Source organism: Anneissia japonica, unplaced genomic scaffold (genome assembly GCF_011630105.1).
Source record: "Anneissia japonica isolate Jap-2015-1 unplaced genomic scaffold, ASM1163010v1 scaffold287752_len1182401_cov188, whole genome shotgun sequence".
Taxonomy (NCBI): Eukaryota; Metazoa; Echinodermata; class Crinoidea; order Comatulida; family Comatulidae; genus Anneissia; species Anneissia japonica.
In genome coordinates, this window is record NW_022687544.1 from 311,776 (window position 1) to 335,236 (window position 23,461).

A 23,461-nucleotide genomic window follows, 5' to 3' on the forward strand; every position below is an offset into this window, starting at 1 on the left:
ACTGATATCACCCACCCAGTTCCCCCACCCCCCCCCCTGCTGTCGGTGTATGGTAAAAATTTCCCCGGTGAAAAAAATGGCCCAGATAGAAATGGCCCTGGGAAAAATGGCCCCGGTTAAAATGTCCCCAAATGACAGGTAGGTAAAAATGGCCCCCAATAATAAAATTCTGAATTAAAACTGATTTTATAAATTTCATTATATGCAATTTTTTAAACTGAAATAATTTAGTTTTTAAAAAGATCAAATAAATAGCCATTTATATTTTACTTTTTGCAGGAATTACATATTCAAAGATAAAAATAAGCCATGTATAACACGTTTTATTTTTTTTTTAAATTTAAATGTTAAAAAATAGCAACAATTTAATCAATAAATCAACATAAATCATGCATTTATTAATACTAAAATAATTTATTAGTGGCCAATTTCACGGAAACGGAATCACAATTTTCCAGAAATTCAATCCGGGTATTGCTAAACCCCGCAAAATGGGTTGATATGAACATCAAATTATTTTTTTTTTAAGAAAAAGAGAATAATAATAATAATAAAAAATTTTTACCAACTTGTCACTTGGGGCCATTTTGACCGGGGCAATTATTACCAGGGCCATTTTTACCGGGGCAATTTTTACTGGGGCCATTTTTCTTACATCCCCTGCTGACAAGTCTGATATAGATATTCTTCAACTTTGGATGACTTATTTCTCCATGATTTAAACAGATATCTGTTTTGATCTTGCTGGTACTGTACAAATATATTTCCTTAATTTATCAGTATAAACAACTTATTTCCTTAATTTATCAGTATAAACAACTTATTTCCTTAATTTATCAGTATAAACAACTTATTTCATTAATTTATCAGTATAAACTCCTATTAGCTTATTTCATTATAATGGTTATCTTCCTGTTGAATGGCAATCAATGCTGCTATCAAAAGGGGAAATGCAAGTAGTCTATTTAGGAACAAGGAACCATGAAAAGCTAAAATAAGATGACAGAGGGGAAACTTGAGGCTTAACCTCCTTGCTTTATAACCATGCTATGCTTCCCAACACACCACATTATATTACCAGTACTAGTACATAGTGGCTTTCTCACTACAATACATATGGCTTGGGTTTTAATTAAAATTTTGGTGTGTAGAAACAGCTTTGTTCGTTTTAAACCAATACTTAATGCAGTATTCTTTTTATATAATTGCTCCAAAAGCTAAGTGGCTTTCTCACATAGTGGCCTTCTCACAATACATATGGCTTGGGTCTTAATTGAAATTTTGGTGTTGTAGAAACAGCTTTGTTCATTAAAACCAATAATTAATGCAGTATTCTTTTTATATAATTGCTCCAAAACTTAAGGAGGGCATATTATTCTTACAAGACAATTACCCAGTTCTCAGTCATGAAGGTATAAAAACACAGCTAAGAAAGACTTGTAAAACAATAGACATGAACTTGAAGTGTTTCATTAACACCCGCAATGGTTATCATGGAAACAAAGAAAGGGGTTAATTGAAGGCAAACCCCATTATCCTAAAAATACTAACAATCAGCCATAGTACCATTGTCCCAGTTGTAGGCCTAATTTCATTTTCTTCCTCCATTTTACACTTCCAGTCACTGGAAGTGTTTAACTTACATTATCCTTATCATTACCCAGTATAAAAATAAGGGTATACAATTGTTTTTAATCCACAAGTTTCTATGCTCAAGTAATTTGTATGTTACAGCTAAATGGGCAAGTTAATTTCAAAATTATTTTTTTAATGAATTTTTGCCATTTTCAGGGGGCAATACACGTAAGGATTTTTAATTAATTTCATAGTGATAGGTATGTGCATCAATCAAAAATAAATTGTACCATGAATGTGCTAGTCAAAAATGACCCAGAAAAAAATGGTCCCAAAACAAGATGGCCATAAAAAAATGGTCCGGAAAAATGGCACTGTTAATCAAAATGGCCCCACTGACGAAGTTAATTGAAGGCAAACCCCATACTCTGGTACAATTGTCACAATAGGACTAATTTCATTTTTCCTGTCCTCTGATTCTTTTTGGCCTCGGGTACACAGGCCTGGCTAAAATGTAAATTACAAAGTATTGCTTTAAGTTACTTTGATGCTTCATGAATTGAGTGGCCACAATAAATAATAATTTTCACAATATATTCAGAATTGATTGGGTTTATCAAATCATTTTTATCTCTTCTCATTGGTTAGCAATCAGAATACAAAGATGAGGATTACACCTTTATGCCTCCTTGATTTGACTGTACAGTAATCATTCTTCATCTGCTGGACACCAAATTAGGCTCTTCTACATACAGTTTACCCTCCAATTTGTGACCTGCAAATTTGAGGTGGTCTTGGGATTTGTTCTCTTCTTAGAGGATTGGCTTTGTGTTTATTTTATCTGGTCTGGAATTGGACAAGTCTGAGGGTACTTTATTACAGTATAAGACTGATTCTATTTTATGGTGGCCCCATTTCTACATCTACTGTCACAGAAAATTTAAAAGAACCATTCTTTTTTTTTCCCAGTAGAAACACTCTTGGTGATTTAGAAGGGGCTTCAGATGGGAACACTTTTTGTTCCCTTGAGTCTCAAGCTTTTTTAAATTATTGTCTTCTCTTTTAAATAGTGTTAGCAGTTTAATGAATAAAAAGTTTTAATGACTCTTTAGCTTTTGTTCTGCTGCATAAAAAAGCACTGTACTCTGAGGACAACAGCTTGTGGTAAGCTTGGTAATCTGCAATGTGCTTCCGGGTGTGCTTTCCATCCTATCTTAAAGTCCCATGCAAAATACAAAAAGAAAAAAAAAAAAAAAAAAAAAAAAATCATATACATCATTTTGACTTTTTTATTTTATTTTTTTATTTTTAGGGGACGATACATCTTTTAAGATAGTAGATGGTTTGTGGCAAAATAAATTTACATGGTGAAAAGCTTGAGTAGTTAGGTGCTGCCTGTTATTTTCATTATCGTAAGTCATTCTCCACTAATGCAGTGTTAATATGTAATTAGCATTGCCATCAAATATTTGTATATTGTTTTAGAGTTAAAAAGCCAGCTCAGAATCAAAAACTTTATGTAGATCAAATTTAATTCAATGTTATCTTATCATAGTTCATTGTACCTCGATAAAACTTTTTTCATGACTCCAAAATATGGTGCTTGTGAGATAAGGCAAATGCACTTTGGCAGGTAGCGTATAGCAATCTCTCTGGTATTTGTTTCAATGCACTGATCCAGATCATAGCAGCCTGATTCCCTAGAATGTTTACTCTTAAAAAAAAAAATTATTAAATTCAAATTATTTTATTCGTCCATTTGTATAAAAACATACATGGAAATGTGTTTTGTGCAAGTTACACCATAAAGATAACAAACGAAAAATAAAACATTAACAGATAAATATTGCAGCAAAAGATAATGACAGAAAAAACACATTGAAATTGCATAATTAAAAGAGATTTGTGGAAATGGAGAATATATATAATCAAGAAAAAAATTCTCATTTCAAGAAAAAAATTGTACAAAACATTCAGAATTTCAAAAAATTCAAGATAATGAAAATATGGAAATCAACAAAGATGATCATAATTTTAAATAATATAGGCAAATTCAAAGGCCTAAATTTTGAATTTTTTAGAGGAAAAGAAAATTATATTAAAAATTAAGTCTGAGAGTTGCAGTTCCTGCCATCTAGAGGTGCCACTATAGCCATAAGTTTTTGGTATGGACCCATCATCTGTAATTCCCCTCCTGGGCCCCCTCTCTTTTGAATTTCTGCATCTGCCACCGAATAATATGGTGAGTGTTCTAGTCTAATTACAATACATAATTAGTGACTAAGCCGAGACTTCAAATAAAAATAAAATTTTATTTTTGGCCATTTAACGCACCCGCCACCACGAAAAAGTGGAAATTTCAGAGAAAAATAAAAGTTTTTCATTATTTTTATTACGCCCTCCACTGCCTTAAAATATCCAAAGATAAGATATGAATATTTCTTCCTAATTATATAAATTTGAAGCATTTAACCATCCTATTTTACATTTACCAATTAAATTTTATTTTTATTTTCTCCTCCATCTGGATGTTTTTGGAATAACTATTTGCTAAATAAAAAAAACTAAATTTTATTTAAATTTTTATTCCGCCCTCCTCCAATGATCTTTAAAAAAAATAAGTTCACGAAACAAGATATAAAATGTCTCGCCTAAAGTAAGCCGCATTTTCATGGCGGTAGCCAGCAGCATAAAAATAATGAACAATTTCTAAATTTTACTTTTATTCGAAATTATCATTATTGAAGCAATTTCGCAAAAAAAATTGTGTAATAAAGGTTTAGCCAATTTAGGGAACCCCTCCCCCACAAAAAAACAAAACCCCAACTGAGTTCATGCTAAAAATAGAACTGGCCCGTAACTAAGCATGATAACATCCATGCTTAACACTCTGACCGCCAAGGGTTTGAAAAATTAGTACCAGCCACCAGTAGACTTTTTAGCAAATTTTAACACTTTTCTGAATCTTGTTAAGAGTGCGTGTGTCATCAGATTGACACGTAGTGAATAGTACAAGAACTACGAACATTTTAGCTTTACAATGATACCAAACACTTTATTCTAATCGCAATCTGTGACCCGTAACAGTAAAATGAAAATGACTCGCTTTTGGAGATTTATGCAATTTTGTGAAAGTATAAATCAATACCGCTCTACGCTAATGTAAACAAACAAATAGTGAAATACTTATGGTCCAGACTGAATATAGTGTTCAAATTGTTAGTACATGTCGGTAATTACCCCATCTATCGGATTCTGTAAAAATACCTGAAACACGGAGATCTCCGTGTTTGGTGGGCAGAGTGTTATGGTACGTTAAAGGATAAGAGTTTACCTTTTGTATTCTGTAAGGTACGTGAAACGTTAAGCACGTGGCATAGGACCGAACACCTGTCATACTAGTGAGAACCAGGGTATGTATTGTTTCTTCAAGGCGATGCTTCGATTGTGATATCACATAGGCTTCATCTGCATGAAAACAAAACAATTAGAACATTGACTTTCCACACTTCCTAACATAAGTTCCTTAAACGCCATCGTTTCCCCTGGCAAAATCACACACCATCATTGTAATACTTTTATTTCAGACATATCAGTCCATAGTAAGAACATAAAATAAATAAATAAGTCATAAATATAAAAAGTCTATAATTATCATAACTAGTACAATAGCTTATTCCATTTCTTAAATAAAAGAAGAATACCAGATTTAGCTAACCGACTCCAAAAACTGTGAATATCATAATATAAAAGAAGTCCTAAAAGAACAAACATACCACTGGCACTACAGTGATTGGGTCTGTGTAACAACATCTTAAGTGAGTTGTTGTGACACAAATCATGTATAGTTTTACTTTTGTAATTGGGGTATAAAGTAATGCAATTTAAATTACAGGTAGTACAAAAGGAATGAAAAAAATGTAACATTTTATGTCAAGAGAACAATTGCTAAATTGCTGGCATATATTTTTACTCGTCATGCTTAAAATTTTTACCAAGTAAACAAAATTTGGCTTAAAAAAAAAAACCCTATATTATTACTGTTGATGCTAACCAAGACAGTATCAAAATTGTTTACATACAAGTAAACACAACTTGGTTTTATAAAAACCTTGATTTTTAATAATATTTTTTGAGGCACGGTAGGCCTACTGTATAAAAAGTACATGGTTTTATTTTGGTATTGGTGAACTCTACAGTACTTCGTTCATTGTTAGATGATTAGGACTACGTTTCTACACTTCACGTCGGGAGGCAGAGCCAATCATCCAACCCATCGGGAAGTAGAAAGCACTACTTCACCTCAAACCATATGCTGTATTTTTTTATAATAATATAATATGCAGATAAGGCGAGACCTGTTTTATTCCTTGTTTCGCGTACTGATTTTTTTTAAAGATTATCGGAGGAGGATGGAATAAAAATAAAACCATTCAGACGAAGGAGGAAATGGAAATAAGATTTTATTGGTGAATGTAAAATAGCATGTTTAAATACTTAAAATTTATATAATTAGGAAGAAATATACATATCTTATCTTTGGAGATTTCAAGGCAGCAGAGGGCGTAATAAAAATAAAGAAAAACTTTTATTTTTTTTTATTTCCACTTTTTCGTGGTGACAGGTGTGCTAATTGGCCAAATATAAAATTTTATTTTATACGAAATCATCCATACCATACATAGGCAGGTTCGCTGAACAAGGTATAAAAAAAAGTCTCGCCTAAGAGGACTTAAAGCACAAGTTGGAAACTGGAAAAACTGTATGCTCACCTGGAAAGCAGAGAGGAGGAAGAGAGTTCACCATTTCATGGTTGATGGGTTGTGGAACTATTGGACCCTTGCTGGACATCATTCTTATTAGTCTTCGGGAGCTTGACCGTATTAGATTTTTGTGAGGTGAGCGCTGTGGGGTTGTCGGTATATGAGGATAATTTGGGTCTACCTGATTGTCCTTCGATTGTGGGTAATATGCACTCTGGCCTGTAATGACTGCAAGAACTTGTGTATCGACAGGTCCTACCTCATCCATAGATTCAAATGGATCCATATCTGAATCCTAGAAGGTAGTAGTACATTTTATTAATATTAATCAACGAGATGAGTGCCATTTTTGGACAGCTAAGAGCTATTTATGGGTTTTTCTTTTAGAATACAGTAGTCAGTGAAAGGCTTTAATAACCCCACATCCTTTTTTTCTGCTAACATTTATCAAAGTATCTCTTGAAATTGTTGATTGAACTTAAGCTCACAGGACTGTAAATAACCAAAATTGTAATACTTTTCATCTAGACCCTAGGATTCAGATTCTTTTTATTGACATCACTTAACAAAATACTATTACAGTCAATATACAATTAATGACATAATGAGACAAGGGAAAACAGCAAAAAAAAAAAGACAATTAAAGAGAGAAAGAAAATTTTGGCCTCAATTCCTTTTGTTAAACGCAAGTTTTATGAACAACCATAACATCATAATCAGTAGACTTCATAAACGTTGATAAAATTTAAATAACTGCCATTTGATAACTTAATCGAATTATTTTAGTCATGGAGTCTTTCTTGATAAATATTGGGCTAAGAATATTATTGACCGAAACTGTCAAATGCAAGTTTCACTTTTTATGGTCAAAATATTGAATAACGTCAATACATACCAACGACTATTGCAAACTACTTTTCTGATCTTCATATTATTATTGATTACAGCACCTCACTGAATTGCGGATCGAGAGGCATCACGGCCATTTTTAAGTTATTATTCTTATTCAACAAAAAATAATTAAGTGGAAAAGCAACAATTGTAATGTTCTACTGACTGTACACACAAGTAACATATTTATGAAAATTGTCCGCCTACCTGTGGAAAATGTTTAATTTTTAAGCCTGTGTCCTGGTCGACACCGACAAGGACACACATTTCCACTAGGCTATTTTGAAGTTTCGGTTGAACCACTGGCACTGCAGCCGTGGAGGCCATTTTCAATTTAAGTTTTCGCGGAGAAGGACTGCTTCGCTCATCGAACCAACAAGGTAATGGGTACCCGCTGAACGAGTCCGTCTCTTCAGAGGCACTGGCCTCACTGTTTACCTGTGACATATTATGGTAATCGCTAATTGCTACTTAGCCGTTAAATTAATAATATAGAGCACCCAAAGTCCACGAGTCACAACAATAACAATAATTTGGTTACTTTCTTCGCGCTTGGTCTCATGATTAGTCAAGAGAGAGGGGGTTCCCCATCATAACATCTGTTTCCCCATCCAGAGCTATACGACCAGGAATAGCGCCACCTACGAAAATGTTTACAATACAATTATTGTTAGGCATACATAATGGACCCCTATAAAGAAAGGGGACACCTCCTGGATCAAGGGGTAGCCGGAGACAATCTAGGCCTATACAAAAACATTCTTCTAATTTTATTTCAGTTGACAGCCTAAGAACAAGTTAGGCCTACAGTATAATTATAGGCCTATAAAATAAAATGGTAACAATAATGTGCAATGCAAATACAATATATTTATGATGAAATCTAGAATAAATGTAATTTTTTTTAATGTATGAATATTGTTCCATATTCAAATGCTATGTCTGATATAGCAGAGTAGAGTGATTCAAATTAATGAGGATGAGGCTTAATGGTTTGAATAAAAAAATAAATAAATCCCATTTATGAGAGTGAAATTTTGAAGTAGAAAAAATAAATCTCATGATTAGTTTATAAAGTAACACATGCACACATGTGATGTTTTGATAAAAATATTTAGTAATCTAAGTTACATAGGGCCTACATCGACAGAAAACAAGAGTTTCAGAAGTAATTTGCTACCGTACATTTGAGAGGGGCCACGTTAAATTTAATTCTTCCTCGCAACCTACCGTAACACTTTCAGTCTGAACTGAACAATGAAACGAATCTACATAATATAAGGACAAATTAGGGCGTATTCCTTAAAAATAAACTGATGGTTTAGTACACTACCACATAGTTGGCTTCCCGGGCCTATAAATAAATTGAATCGATATCAAATTAATAGCTTACAAAAGCTTTTTACTGGAGGGCCTATTAATAAGAAGACCCTCTTAAAGGTGTAATCGACAAATCATCTCAAAGTTTCTATCCAATGTAATAACGAGGCAACCAAATCATTTTCCTTTAATAAAATAGGCCTAAGTCTAATTTTCTTTACTTGAGACAAGGGTCTAGCATGGCTTCTTTATGCGCGCTCAAGTTCGGAACTCAGATCTATCTCTATTTAAATTGAAATCAACGGGGCATTTTAATTTTTTACAGCCTCTGCAGTGGAACTAATTTGCCGCCGTTCATTCAAGTTTATAAATTGACTCTCAAGGATCACATGAGCAAATAATTAATATTACAATACACTATAATATTTTTCTTATCACTTTTCTATACAAAGTCATCAAACAACAGAGGAGATACTCAGTCTCGTGTTTTAGAGTAACGGAACTTAGAAGCCTTATACAGTATTAATTGCTCAGCCAGTTATTAAACAATTATCGTTGAAGTTAGCGGCCAGTGGAGGATTAACAAAAAATTGAGAAAAAAAGAATTCTCAATACATGTACGTCAGCCATGCTGTCTCTAATTTTTATGTGAAATATAGGCACAATTTCAATGTGGCCTAGTGGTTTCAGTCAGGAACTTAGCCGTTAGGACTTTGGAATATAATTTTTCAAGGACCCCAAACGAAAACAAATGTGCTTTTGTGTTTTGGGGCTATCCTAGATCAATTTTATCGTTTAAAGATGCACCTTTAGCTGTCTCATGAACTTGAAAATATTAAAAATTCCATTTATTGCTGTATACTTTTAATTAAACATCAACTTATAGGCCTAATACCAGAATACACTGAAAACTTATTGATCTTGTAGAGAAAAAAATGGCCTAGTACCGGTACTCCTTTTGCATAGACTTTAACGAATTATATTCAACATTATTATCTGTACTTTACGGAGGCCTGTTTAAAACATAATTATACCAGGCCTTTACGCAGGAGGCGCGACACTTATTTGTAGTGTCGTAGGCCTATGTTTTTCCAGGGAGTTGTTGACTAACATCTCGTTGGTTTTTTCTGAAGATAAAATAATGAAATGAAACCGAATATAGTCAACTTTATTGTTGTAGTTGTCAAACAAATGTCGATGGGCAGGCCTACTTCCCTCTATCCAGTCGTATCTACCCCCACCCCCCATTTCAAAACTTCTAGATACGCCACTGCCTCTATCACAAATTCTAAGGAGATCAATGAGAAAAGTTACGGTGTCAGGGAGTTACGAATAGCTCAATGACGACTTATAGTATTGTGCTAGATTCTATGCCGCCTGTTTACTTGCAACGATAACGAAAAAAAAAAAGAAGCTAGAAGGTTTCAGATAAAAAATGAAAAGGAATAAGCGGAAGTTTTAGCATGATTCGATAAAGTTTTATCGTGTATACCATACAAAAACTTTTGTTAACAAATCAAATCAAATGACGCCCCATAATCATTGGGAAAGATAAAATCGTACGTAGTAGTAAAAAAGATTTTATCGTTTATGACGTCATTTGATTTGATTTGTGAAAATATTTTTGTTTTCGCATTTCTTAATCAAAACTTCTCTTATTTCTTTTATTTTCTATATGTACAATTGCTTTTTAGCTTTTTATCTTTATCGTTAGAAGGCTATAGGCATAGGCCTAACAGATATTTTTTTTTATTCCCCGACGAAACCTTTTCTTTTTCTCGATGGGGGTTTGGTGGGGGAGATGCAACACAAGTAGGCCTATTTGTCAGGGGCGGATCCAGAGATGTCAGAAAAGGGGTTGGGGTGGCGAAAGTGGGGTCGATAAAGATAACACAACCATAGGGGGTTCTAGACGATGCCCGAAAATTAAACCTAAGGCCTTTTTGGGCGATCATTTTTTAAAAAATTTTTTTTTTAACTTTCAAAAATTGAAACCGGGTGAGTCATCCACCTCCCTTCCTCCCCCCACCCCAATATGATTTACTTTCGGACAAATATCCCTAAATTTCAACGGGCTATATAGCCTAATTGTCTTGTTACTATCTGTATCCTCGTTGAGACGAATCTCTTGGATTCTTGCATTATGATGAAATACCGGAAACGATATTGTACATAATATACTGTATGGGATATTGTGCGATAGAGGGATAGCTTCAATGAAAATATGACGTCATTACCAAGTACCCCTCGTCTATCATATATATACCACGTGATCGCCATATTTCTGCCTTTTTATTCGCGTGGCAGGAACAAGGTAAGCAACGTTTGAAGTAAAGTGCAATGGTTTGACGTAGAATCATTTAAAACCTTCTTCATCGAAAGTACATAATTGTGTTTTAATGCATCATTTAAAAGTTTACATTTTACTGTATTGTGTTAAACGTTAATTTTCATACTGCGTTAACTAAATTGGTGAGAAATTTTCTTAGCTGCTTGCCATGAGATGCCGGTTATCTGGTTCTGAAAAGAACATCACTGATCGCCTGTTGTTAGTTTTTAAATGAACCATTTTAACAATGATATTAATTATTAAATCTGTCTTATTGGCTCTCTGTGGAGTATAATACATTCTGTTGGCAAATTTTAAATTATTTAATCGATTCTGATAATTGTCGCTCCTCTAGTCAATGAAAATAGGAATCGCAAAAAAAAAAAAGGGAGTGGATCGACCGGTATGCTGGTGAAGTATTTTGTCCTATTTGGGAAATATATTACTTCTCAATTCAGCCCAGGCTAGGCCTAGACCGAAAATTTAATTTTATTGTGCAATATGTTCAAAAATTTGGTTTGAAGAAAGATATAGTTACAGGGCCCATGCTAGGCCTATGGATGGTAATTAATTAAATTGGGATCTTCATTTATTGCACAATCAAATACTACACTGATGATCCGCCTTATTTTATAATATAGGCCTAATTAGTAATTGCAGGCCAGCTTGACAGCCTTGTCGGATTCCAAGGCCATATGTAGTTTAATCATTGCACAACCAGTCGAAAGTTAGTTTTAAGAGAGCATTTTTTACATGAATGTGGCTTGGGCCTAACCATAACATAAGGTTAAAATTATGTTTGTCTTCCTACAGCAGTAACTTGTTAAACCCTTCATAACCTAATGTAGGCCTAGGCTAGTGTTTCAAAATTTAATTAAAGGAGTTTTGAAAAGACCTCAAAGAACAGATGACATAGGCCTACCCCAATACAAAAACACCTTGAAGCATAGGCCAGTGTAGGACTGTTTAGGCTGCGAACAAGTGTGGCTGTGATGTATTGGACACATTTTGTATAAAATGTTTTAGGTCATTGTATGGCTAATAAATATCCTAATACTGATAACGATAATATAATACCGAAAGCTCCACTGATTAATCTCGGATAAGAAAGTATAGTACATAATCCAAGTATTGAAATGCACGCCATCGTGTTGGGATTCAATATTTCGACATTATGTCATGATGACTTAATTAGTGTCGAAATATTGAATCCCAACACGATGGCGTGCATTTCAATACTTGGAGTATGTGATAATATAATAGATATGCATGTGGACTTGAGAGCAAAAAGGACAAATACAAACATCAATTTGCTAAGAAAAGCCTAGGCCCAGACTGTAAGATAAGGTTTGCACTGGTAATATATCTTCCGCAAAAATTAGTTCGAGAAATCTGCCTGCACATTTTAGAAAATAAGGGCTTATTTCCGCACATATATTGACAAAAATTCTGCTTTGACCAAATCTTATTATAACAAATGTATTGGCAGTTAATTATGATTCTGCGCACCTATTTTCCTAGTGGATTTTTCAAACTTGTAAGGATAGTGTAAATTTTAATAAGACCAATAAAACACACTTAATCTTGATTTTCTGGTGTTTAATACCTAACTGTTTTGCTGCATGTTTTCTTGGTGTTAAATACATGGTGGCCAAAATGTTTTGTGGCAGTGCATAGGCCTATCCCTAGTTAGTAGCCTAGGCTGGGTCTGTTTTCTTACGAGTTCAGCAATAGAAAAACGGATGTAAATGTGTTTTAATATACAATTTAATTAGGCCTAATCACAAATTATATTATATTAACCTGAGGTAAAGTTAATTACTTCATGGGTGTCACGACTACTGCTAGTCTAAAAAATCAGTACTGCATCTTTACTCTCTCAAGCAAGCAAAAATCCCAAATCCTATTTATTATTGAATGCATTTAGAAAGTTAAAGTAACCAAATGTCCTAAAATCTGCTAGTATTGATTCCTTCCAATTTTGGACCCCAGTTGCAGTACTTTCAGAAAATGTGGATATTATATAGTAATTGTGTATTCCTTTTAGGTAGTTTAATAGTCCATCAATTAATAAAATGGGTCCCAGGGTTGAGCAATTGTCTATACTTGATATATTTTTTGTCTACTTTTAATTTGCAAATCAGCGGCAGTAGGCTTAATTGCCCATTATTTGGTATTTTCTGAAGTACTATTTAGCTTATGACTGGTATTTCATCTGAAAAAGGAAAAAAAAATTCCTGCAACCAGATTTACTCTTATAAGTATAGAAGTAATTGGAAGTGTCTATTTGCCCTCAACTGGGCAGTAGAAACAGTGAACATGTTTAACATTAATCACTACTGACTTAGTTAATGGACATTAATCATTAAAACATTAATCAGTAATGAATTAGTTGATGGACATGGTTCTTTCTGGCACAGGTCTAGGCATAGCATGATACTTTAGTCTAACTAGAGCCAGCTGAAGGACTCTTTAGCTTATAACTGTTGTTCTATCCGAAAAAGAAAAAAAAATTTCTGTAACCGGATTTACTCTTACAAGTATAGAGGTAATTGGAAGTGTCTATTTGCCCTCAACTGGGCAGTAGAAACAGAGTGAACATGTTTAACATTAATCACTACTGACTTAGTTAATGGACAGAAAATGTGCTAATCTCTTTAAAATAGGCTTAAAAATCATAATATAACAAGTCACTAGGCCTAGTCATGTAGACTGAAACGTTCAATGAAACACAATTTTTTTTGTAGAAGATAAACATTGATTGACAAAAACTCCTATCGGTACTACTTAATTATCCAGAGACTGCTTGAGAGGAATCCCAGAAACCAACTGAACACTTTGGCTATGTTTTTTCATTCGAGGCATGTCGTGGCAAAATGATCGCACACTATTGAGTAAATGAGCTATAACATATGCGAGCTCAATAAAATTACCTTAAAGCCATAGTTTAAATGTCTTGCGTCCCAAAGTCTTAGTTCTGGAAATGGTCAGCAAATCATTTAACGTCAACAATGTATTAACAAATAACTTTAAAAGGCAATTACTCAAAATGTTTATCTTGAGTCTAAAAGTGCTGTACTTTAAATTCCCAGTAACTAAGGCTTGAAATGTCCAATTTCAATGAATGACCTCTCATTTTAAAGATTACATAAAAGGGTATCTGAAAATACCAATAATTTGAATTTCAATTTTTGCTGCAACTTGGCTATTTTGCTTAGCATGCCTCAATTAAGTTGCTCTACGAAAGTTACGAATGCGCTACTAAGCAGTTTATTCTGGATATATCTTGTGTCAAATGGTGTAAACTGCAAGAAAGAATGTGTAATAAATCTTAAGGCAGCTCTGAATGTGCAAAAGCTCTGTGCAAAAATTTAGGCTTGAATTTGTATTGACCGCAATCTTGTACCTACAATAAATCTGTTAATCGTTCAATTGAATTTTTTAATGGTCAATATATGAAGACAAATTAATCGCAAGGTATTTAATCGTGCAGAAGTTTAGAAAAGCATAGATTAAAGAGGTAATTGTATGACAAAACAAGTGTAAAAAAAAAAATAGAACTTTGATGCAGATATTACATTTCTCTATTTTTACCTTACTGTATTAACAGTAAATATTGAATTAGATGAATATTTTTTAAATGCTTTTATTTTGCCATACTCAAATATGGTTACAGGAAAATACATGTCTTTGTTTCTAAATTTCAGGCCAGCTGACACATTCTCAAATTCAGACCACTTGTCAAATACAGGAAAATGCCAAAGGAAAAGATCCATATCAACATTGTCGTCATTGGACATGTCGACTCTGGCAAATCAACCTCAACTGGTCATCTTATCTACAAGTGTGGAGGGATTGACAAGAGAGCCATTGAAAAGTTCGAGAAAGAAGCAGCAGAGGTAACTACAAATTTTAAAATAGTAACCATATTAGTCCAATAACCGATGAAAATCAAAATGGGTAGCACCTTTTACAAGTGAATAAAGTTGAATTTAAAGAAAAATTTGTTGAAATGCTGTTTATTACAGATTCATTTATTTATAACGTTTTTTTTGGGGGGGGGAAATGTGTTACAAGGAAAACCATTTGAATATTAAAAAATACAATGCATTTTGTGAAGCCATTGAGATATTGCAATTAAATATTAAATTAGAAAACTACTCAAGTAAGTGTAGGACCTCCCTGGAAATCTGCCAAAGCAAAGTAATTCCACTCAGTAATGTAATATTGTCTGCTTTGACCATTCATTACCTACTAAAATATATAGCAACCTAATAATTTGCTATGTTGATACCTTCAGCATGTATGCTTACTCTCATAATGAAAACAATGTGATTTGTGTAGGCCATTGCAATACTTTAGATGTTGTATAAATCCATACAAAATTCCCAATGCGAGGTTAACAGACTTTATTGCATTTAAAGTTTTTAGCATAACACAGACTTGAATATCTGTTAGTGACCACCTTTTTTCTACCAACAGATGGGCAAGGGATCTTTCAAATATGCCTGGGTATTGGACAAGCTGAAAGCCGAGCGAGAACGTGGTATTACCATTGACATTGCTTTATGGAAATTTGAGACAACTAAATTTTATGTGACTATCATTGATGCCCCAGGACATCGTGATTTCATCAAGAACATGATCACAGGAACGTCTCAGGTATGTCATTATTTGTACAAGATATTTAGCCATTTAAAATTGTGTTGTTGTGTTTGTGACTTCAGTTTACTCTGCATTTATAGTACAATGATGTCTTAATTAGGTTACATTCAGTTCACTGCACCTAAAGTTGAACAAATTTTAGGTGCGACCCATGCATTTTGTCTGGGATTCACTTTAAATTTTTATCAAATCCCTCTAACTAAAAGTCCATTTTAACGTGTTGTCAGCTTGGAATTGGCAACAAAAATAGGCAGGCATCTTTTTTGTAATATTTTTAGGAGTCTATATAGTTTTATACTATTTTTAACGAACCTGCCACCCGAGCCTTGGATTTACAACAGCAGTGAAAGGCCCCTGCCCATTACTACACGGTTTTTATTTTCCGTCTGGATGTTTTTGGCAAAACCATTTGATAATTTTTATTTTCACCCTCTGACGATCTTTAAAAAAAATAGTTGGCATAACAGGTATAACAAGTCTCGCCTAACAAGGTTAAGAGTTCTGATATACAGTGAAACTTGCTTAAATCGAATTATTTTTACATGCCAAATTGTGTTTTCCATTAATAACGACTAGTTGCCATTTAGGATTGGACTTGGGTTCAACTGTACAAGAAATCAATTGGGGCTATAATGCAAGAAAAACCTCGGCGAAAAAAAAATGCAATCCTACTAAACTAAACAATTGCTTGTTACCTTGAAATATATACTTGTATTTATCGCAATGCTTTTATCTCCAATCCACTGACTTCATAATCCATAAATACCAGAACTATGTAATGTACTATTTATTGAATAAAACCCTTTAGAAAATCGCTTTTCTCCAACTAGATGTGTGCATACTAGCAGCACCTGAAAATTTGCTTATTTGAAGCTATTGTTGCGTAGTGTACAACAAGTTCATATTTTATAATCCTTTCTGGTTTATCTCCAGGCTGATTGTGCTGTACTCATTGTTGCTGCCGGTACTGGTGAATTTGAAGCTGGTATCTCAAAGAACGGGCAGACAAGAGAGCATGCTCTCCTTGCCTACACTCTTGGCGTGAAGCAAATGATCATTGGAGTAAACAAGATGGACAACACCGAACCACCTTACAGCGAGGTAAGATTGTTGATAACTACTGAAAAATACATTACAGTACATTGGATATAGAAATATACATGTATTGGCCATTAGCCAGCAAATTTTTTTTTTTATTGTTTTTTCCCAATAATTGTTCGCTTTGGATTAGTAAACTTAAAGTATGAAGGGAGCAAATATTTTTTATTTGTTTACTTATTCAACAATATTTCACTAATGTATTGCTGACAACAAATACAAAGATAATTGATGCAATTCTGATTCTATGGTTATTTTGTATGCGATACTTTAAGGACTAGAATGTCTTTTATAAATTGTTTTCTGGAATTTGTGCCACTAAGGTAATTTTTGTTATATCCAACCTAGGCACGATTTAAGGAGATTGTGAAAGAGGTGACTACTTACGTAAAGAAAGTAGGATACAACCCCAAGGCTGTTGCATTTTGTCCAATTTCTGGTTGGCATGGTGACAACATGTTGGAGCCATCTGAAAATATGCCATGGTACAAAGGATGGTCCGTTGAAAGAAAGGAAGGAAATGCCAGTGGTAAAACACTCTTTGAAGCATTGGATGCTATACTGCCACCAAAAAGGCCAACAGAGAAAGCTCTGCGCCTACCACTTCAAGATGTTTACAAGATTGGAGGCAAGTTCATTTGTTCGTGAATTATTTTAATTAAACCATTTGAAACAGTAATGTTTTCCTAATTTTAGATTATTGATACAACAATACCTATATTATAGTAACTTTGGTATCAGTTGCACTGATTTTACTTTTGTACAGTATCCCTATTTCCTGGATGTCTGAAATATTTGAATTAAATTAATACCGAGTCGGGGCCAAGGTGGTATACACGCTTAAATTTTCCAATTAGGACACTTTTCCGTAGTGTATTAAGTACAATTTGTGTATCTTATAAAAACACATGATAGGAACTGGTATGGAGTTGCACACTCCGAAATTAGTGCTTGTATTGCTGAGGTATTTGCCCCGGTGCCCCAATCTCATGTCACTGATTAGTGTTAGTCTGGTTAAAATAGTGAAAAAAACACAAGAATTTTCAAATCATCACTTCTTTGACAAGTGTACGAAGTTATAATTGCATTTTGATAAAAACAGCAAAATTATAATTGAACTCCTATGTACGAACATCAAAACCTACTTAGTTCAACCTCAAAAATACATGCATGTCAGTCCAGTGATTCGCCATATGCGTAGATTTGCTGTTAATCATGTCAAGTGTGCAATAAATAGTTGCAATGCTGTCCCAATTGACTTGTAAATACTAAATATTTACTGTAGTTTATTTCACTTGGTAATGTGTAGTTTGTAATATTCAGTCTTGTCAAGGGGTGCTGTATATTCTCTAGTTAAATTGGCAGACTTGTATTTATTTTGTGAAATGGGAACTTCAGTCATTATTATCGACACTAAAAATGGCTGGTTGAGCGTAGAGGAAAGTTGAATCAAATATGCACTTGGCGTTCAGTAAACCATGAATGTGTCTAATAACACTTGTCATCTTTACAGGTATTGGAACTGTGCCAGTTGGTCGTGTTGAGACTGGTATAATAAAGCCAGGTATGGTGGTTACTTTTGCTCCTACTGGTATCACCACTGAGGTCAAGTCTGTGGAAATGCACCACGAAGCCATGACAGAAGCGCTCCCCGGAGATAATGTAGGGTTCAATATAAAGAATGTGTCTGTGAAAGAAATTCGTCGCGGTAACGTTGCTGGCGATTCCAAAAATGATCCCCCCAAGGAAGCCAAGAGCTTCAATGCACAGGTATGTTGAAGTGGACTGCAAGAAATATTAATTTGTAGCTTTGTGATTAGTATTAATAGCCATATTTATGGTTCTGATTTTCTTCTTGCGACATAAATAGTAATGTATAATGCATTGGTAGTGGATACATTAATTTGATTAAATCTCGTGACACAAACACCATTGAAAAGGTTGAATTTTTAGTTTAGCTTTATGCACTAAGGCCAAGACAAATATGCACACAAGATGCTCTACATTTACTAAGTCTCTATGAGGCTTAGGGAGTGGAGTTGTTTAGATCGTGAGATAAGATCCTGTTACCATGATAGGAATAGAACATAGGACCTGGGATTAGAATTCTACTCCAAAATGTCTACAAGCTGTAATTTACCTCTGTTGCATTCTACAATAGTTTCCCAATGTTGCCTGTTTACAAATATTTAATGAGCTTTGCTTGTATGTTTATTAACTACTTAACTAATTTTCACATAGGTTATTGTGCTCAACCATCCTGGTCAAATCAGGGCTGGCTATTCTCCAGTATTGGATTGCCATACTGCTCACATTGCTTGCAAGTTTGCAGAGCTGTTGGAAAAATGTGATCGCCGTTCTGGAAAGAAGCTTGAAGATAACCCACAATCTGTAAAGAGTGGTGATTCAGCTATTGTTAAACTTGTTCCCAGCAAACCAATGTGTGTTGAAGCATTTGCTGATTATGCTCCCCTTGGACGTTTTGCTGTCAGAGATATGAAGCAGACTGTTGCTGTTGGCGTCATAAAAGGTGTTGAAAAAGCCGAGGGAAAACAAAAAGTGACCAAGTCTGCACAAAAGGCTGGCAAGAAAAAGTGATGTCTTGCTGAATGTAATCTCCATTTACAGAAAATGGATCTCTGCACACTTGCAATTCTAATGCCATGTTCCAATGCCTCCACGAACTCTATAATAAATAAAATAAACTTAAGAAAGTGGCTCTCCATAAAAAGTCACAGGAAATTTTTCAGAAGAAAAAAACATTTAAATAGATGCAATGCCTCTATTAATTTTTTTTAGATTTTCATTTATACTAGAACTTCAGTTTAAAAAAAAAACAACCAGATTTTTAACCCATAAGAAATCACTTTATTTCATAAGTCTTGTCTGTGTTCCATGTAAAGTTGGCAGTAACAATAAAGTAAATTCAATATTGAAAATGTGTACTGCACTCAAAATCGATTGTTTACCTTTCATTCATTGATTTTTGTATCGCAGCTTGAAGATGCGTCACTTGCATTAACATTATTACAGTACAGTATTCAATCAAGGGATGTTACCCCAAGTAAAGAATGTGTAATACTGTAGAAAAATTGGGGAAAATGTACTTGCAGACCTGTATGTGTATCAGAAGTTGTACGATAAATGTGGTACTGCCTGAAGCCCTTTTTTTCACTAGGCGAAAAGCGTTGGCTTATGTGCATTCACATTTATATTGGTAGTTTTGCGAAACAAAAAATGTGAGGTCTCGCCACAAAATGAGACGCATCGTTGGTGAAATCATATTGAGATATTCACCAAAATAGGTCATAGGCAACATTTTTACAAAATTTTGATTTTAATGTTTTTGAATAACTTGATACTTATATTTTATGATTGTGTACATTTTAAGTGAATTTTCTTACTAAAACGGTGTTCTCTTCGCATATTCTGTAATTCTAGTCCTATTATTTGTACAGGCTAGTTTATCTTTGAGGTCGATTTTCTCAAAACCTGGTTCTCGTACACCTAAACTTTAAATGCCAACTTCTCTGGATCTATTTATCCTAGGGAAGCCATTCAAAGACCAAATTAAAACTTATAATGCGATCTACCAATATGTAATATTAACTAATTTTTTGATTTTCTAATGAGACTCATTTTGTAGTGAGACCTCACAAATGCTCAACTAATCAGAGCTCAGGAAGCGTACCGATGCTTTGATTTGCGTAGAATAAATTCGCCTAGTGGAAAACCAGCTTTATTAAAATTTTTGATTTTTTAAAATTTTTGTAATAGTAAATATTGTATAAAAACTGGTTTAATTTTAGTTTTTTTTTTAAAGAAAATGTATTTGCAGTCACAAAATTGCATTATTTTATGCTGTTAAAATAATTGATGCGGCAAAAAATATATTTCCCCGAATTTTTGACGCGGATATCTAATAAATTTTTCCGTTTGCCCTTAGTCCAGTGAAGAAATATTCTTCACTGGTCTTGGATCATTGAAAATGCACTTTTCCAACATCTTGAGCAGTGGTATGCTAAAAACAATATTTTTTCTGGGAGAAATATCTGAAATTTCACACTACAACATTTTTACTGTTTTTAGCTCTGATGACGAGCTCTAGGGTTACACTGCAGATTGGTACTGTAATACCAATGAAACAGTGAAATTACAAATTTGTAATTTCGCTGTTCCCTGGTAATACTGTACCAGACCTGCCAACACTTGGGTCATGAAAATCTTGGGAGATTTTTCTAAGAATTAAAAAAAAAACAAAAACTGGAGATTTCCCAAAAAGTCTGGAGGTTTCCAGAATTAACTAAATGATGATGCAAGATACCAAAAAGTTCGTCACTACAAATCGTTGGCCGTTAATGGCGACATTCGAATTGAAAATGGCTGCTTGTTTATTGCACCGCGAAGCGAGTTGGCGGCGAATAGGCTACATTGAAAAATAACGATTAAATCAAATTATGCATAAATCGTCGGAGTATTTTTGGGGAGGGGTTGCCTGTGAAATAGGGTGAAAATTATATTCGATCGGGAGATTTGTTTAAATATCGGTGAGTTGGCAGGTCTGTAATACCATAGAGAAATAGAACAGACTATTTTCTCTATGGTAATACTGTAGACCTTATTACTAATACTGTACTGTACATCTATTTTGCTAATACTGTAGTAGATCTTATTTGTATGGGCGGCCGTTGGGGCAAAGTTTTTTTTTTTATTAAAATCGCTAAGCCGATTGATTCAGTGCCAGTTTTGAACGGCAGATGTGCAGGAAATTTTATACAGTACATGAACTAAACGAAATTTTCAACAAACACTAGTGTGCTTCATGCACTCAAAGCAATGGGCGTTTCAGCATGTACTTTACTGCCGGCCATTACCACTATAATTAATAATGGCGCAGTCGGTTTCATCGCATCATACGACTGTTTCCAAGCGATGGCTCTAAGCAAGGAAAGGCTGCAAGTTGAATTGCATCTTGTATTTAATCGATTTTTGTAAAGACATTTTAATTTTATTAATAATTTTTGTAAATAATGTTTTGAGGGAACGAAATATTATTTTGAGGAAACGAAATAATAATTTTGAGGGAACGAAATGGAAAATAATTTTTTCTAACCATGTACCTTTAGGGGCTCCGTAGGTGTAGGCCTACTCTCAATTTGTGAACGAAAATGATATGGCCCACTTGACATACTATTTTAATATTTTTACTATAAATAATAATAGGAGTAATTTTGGCAAAGAAATCTTCAGTATATCTTTTTTTTTTGTTTGATTATGATTTCGAAAATCACTTGTTTCTCTTTGCAAAATTCAAGGAAAAATACTAGGATATTTTGTTGTTTCATTATCGTTTTTCCCACACAAATTAGATAACATGAACAACACATGTAATCGAAAATAATATGAAAGAGTAACTAATCTTAATTACATTTTTATATACAGGTACATATATAGCCTAATTAATATTTGCTGATCGTCATACAGTATATCATTTATTTCAGCAAAATAACAGGAGCCACTTAAGGGGCTATATGACAGGAATGCCTAAATGAAGAATGCTTGCCATCGACGGGGGGGGGCTCTTGGTCTTTCGACAAGGAGAACTGCTTAAAAATAGTAAATTATTACAGTATATGAAAATTGGATATAAAGTAGTGAAATCATAAAAAAATAATCTATAAATATAGTTAAATGAAATTCGACTGCTGGAAAAGATTAAATGAAATTTATTACATTAATTGTATTATACAATATTATATACGCAGGAAAGCACATCTTGTTAAGACACAGAACACGCATCGCGTTGTACACAAAATAGCTTCTAAATTCTCAATATCGCAACTCTATCTATGGCTGAGAAATTAAAAGTTGTTCTGTGGCGCCCTCTATCTCCTTCCATTTGTCTTTCCTATACCCCTTCCTCCCTGGCCCAAGAAATCAAGCTGCAGTTTCTTGATCTGAAGAAGCACTTATTGGCTGCCTGCTTATGGAAGGCAAACGCCGCCAAAAATACAATTACAAACACACAACGTACTAGCACAAACACACAACGTGTTAGCACAAACACGCAACGTACTAACTCAAACACACAACGTAGGCCAACACCGCCAAAAATACGTACTACGATGCAGGCCACAACCGCCAAAAATACATTTACAAACACACAACGTACTAACTCAAGCACACAACGTACTACGACGCAGGCCACAACCGCCAAAAATACAATTACATTCACACAACGCAACTACGCGGCCAGTCTACTACGAACTAATGGAGCGTGACGGCAACGCCAAGACACTGTTCGCGTGACCGTCCATTTTTAAGAGAGGGGTTAACGAAAGTCCTTGGACACTCTCCAAAAGTATAGAAAAATTAGAGGCGAACCAAGCATCGCCCTCAACGTCTGAAAAAGTTTGGGCGCAAAGTGTAACGTTTCTGATGATATACAGGTCAGTGGTTTTGTTGCCATGTTAGTCGCGCGTCGTGCGGTGATTACAAAGGCCTAATGATATTTTGCACTAACATTAGACTGAAATATATTCTTCATTTCAACATTAATTTTACCAAAATTGTGGTGAATTGTCGTTCATGAGACTCACTTCGCAGAAAAAATTAATAAATGTTCCGTATATACTCAAATGTTCGTCCTCGGCACCTTATGCCAACATTGTCAAAATGACAGATTAATGTTGCATAAGAACATGAAATTCTATAAAATTCGTAAATTTTGAATTGCTATAACTTTTCATTTTCTTGGTCAATTTTCACAAATCAAATTGCAGTTTATAGAAGCATTTAACAAGCTCGCGGTAAAAAAAAA

General features: G+C 34.2%; 2 protein-coding genes across 4 annotated transcripts in view; one reads left to right on the forward strand and one right to left on the reverse strand.

The window, feature by feature from the left end:
- Positions 1-7,847, reverse strand: part of LOC117119567 (DENN domain-containing protein 3-like) — a 32,581-nt gene extending 24,734 nt beyond the window's left edge. For all 3 annotated transcript variants that reach the window (XM_033264400.1, XM_033264409.1, XM_033264404.1), the window contains exons 1-4: positions 7,437-7,847; positions 6,348-6,633; positions 4,910-5,043; positions 3,141-3,289 (exon numbers count right to left, since the gene is read on the reverse strand). In XM_033264400.1, the coding sequence (XP_033120291.1) occupies positions 3,141-3,289; positions 4,910-5,043; positions 6,348-6,633; positions 7,437-7,676 (809 nt within the window). In that variant the 5' untranslated portion in view covers positions 7,677-7,847. The remainder of the gene's footprint in view (positions 1-3,140; positions 3,290-4,909; positions 5,044-6,347; positions 6,634-7,436) is intronic.
- A 6,711-nt stretch (positions 7,848-14,558) lies between these two features.
- LOC117119606 (elongation factor 1-alpha, somatic form) lies at positions 14,559-19,598 on the forward strand. The gene is made up of 6 exons (XM_033264443.1): positions 14,559-14,777; positions 15,361-15,540; positions 16,477-16,644; positions 16,990-17,269; positions 18,155-18,411; positions 18,883-19,598. Exons 1-6 carry the CDS (start codon positions 14,634-14,636, stop codon positions 19,237-19,239), a joined length of 1,386 nt encoding a protein of 461 aa, XP_033120334.1. The 5' UTR covers positions 14,559-14,633; the 3' UTR covers positions 19,240-19,598.
- The last annotated feature ends 3,863 nt before the right edge of the window (positions 19,599-23,461 follow it).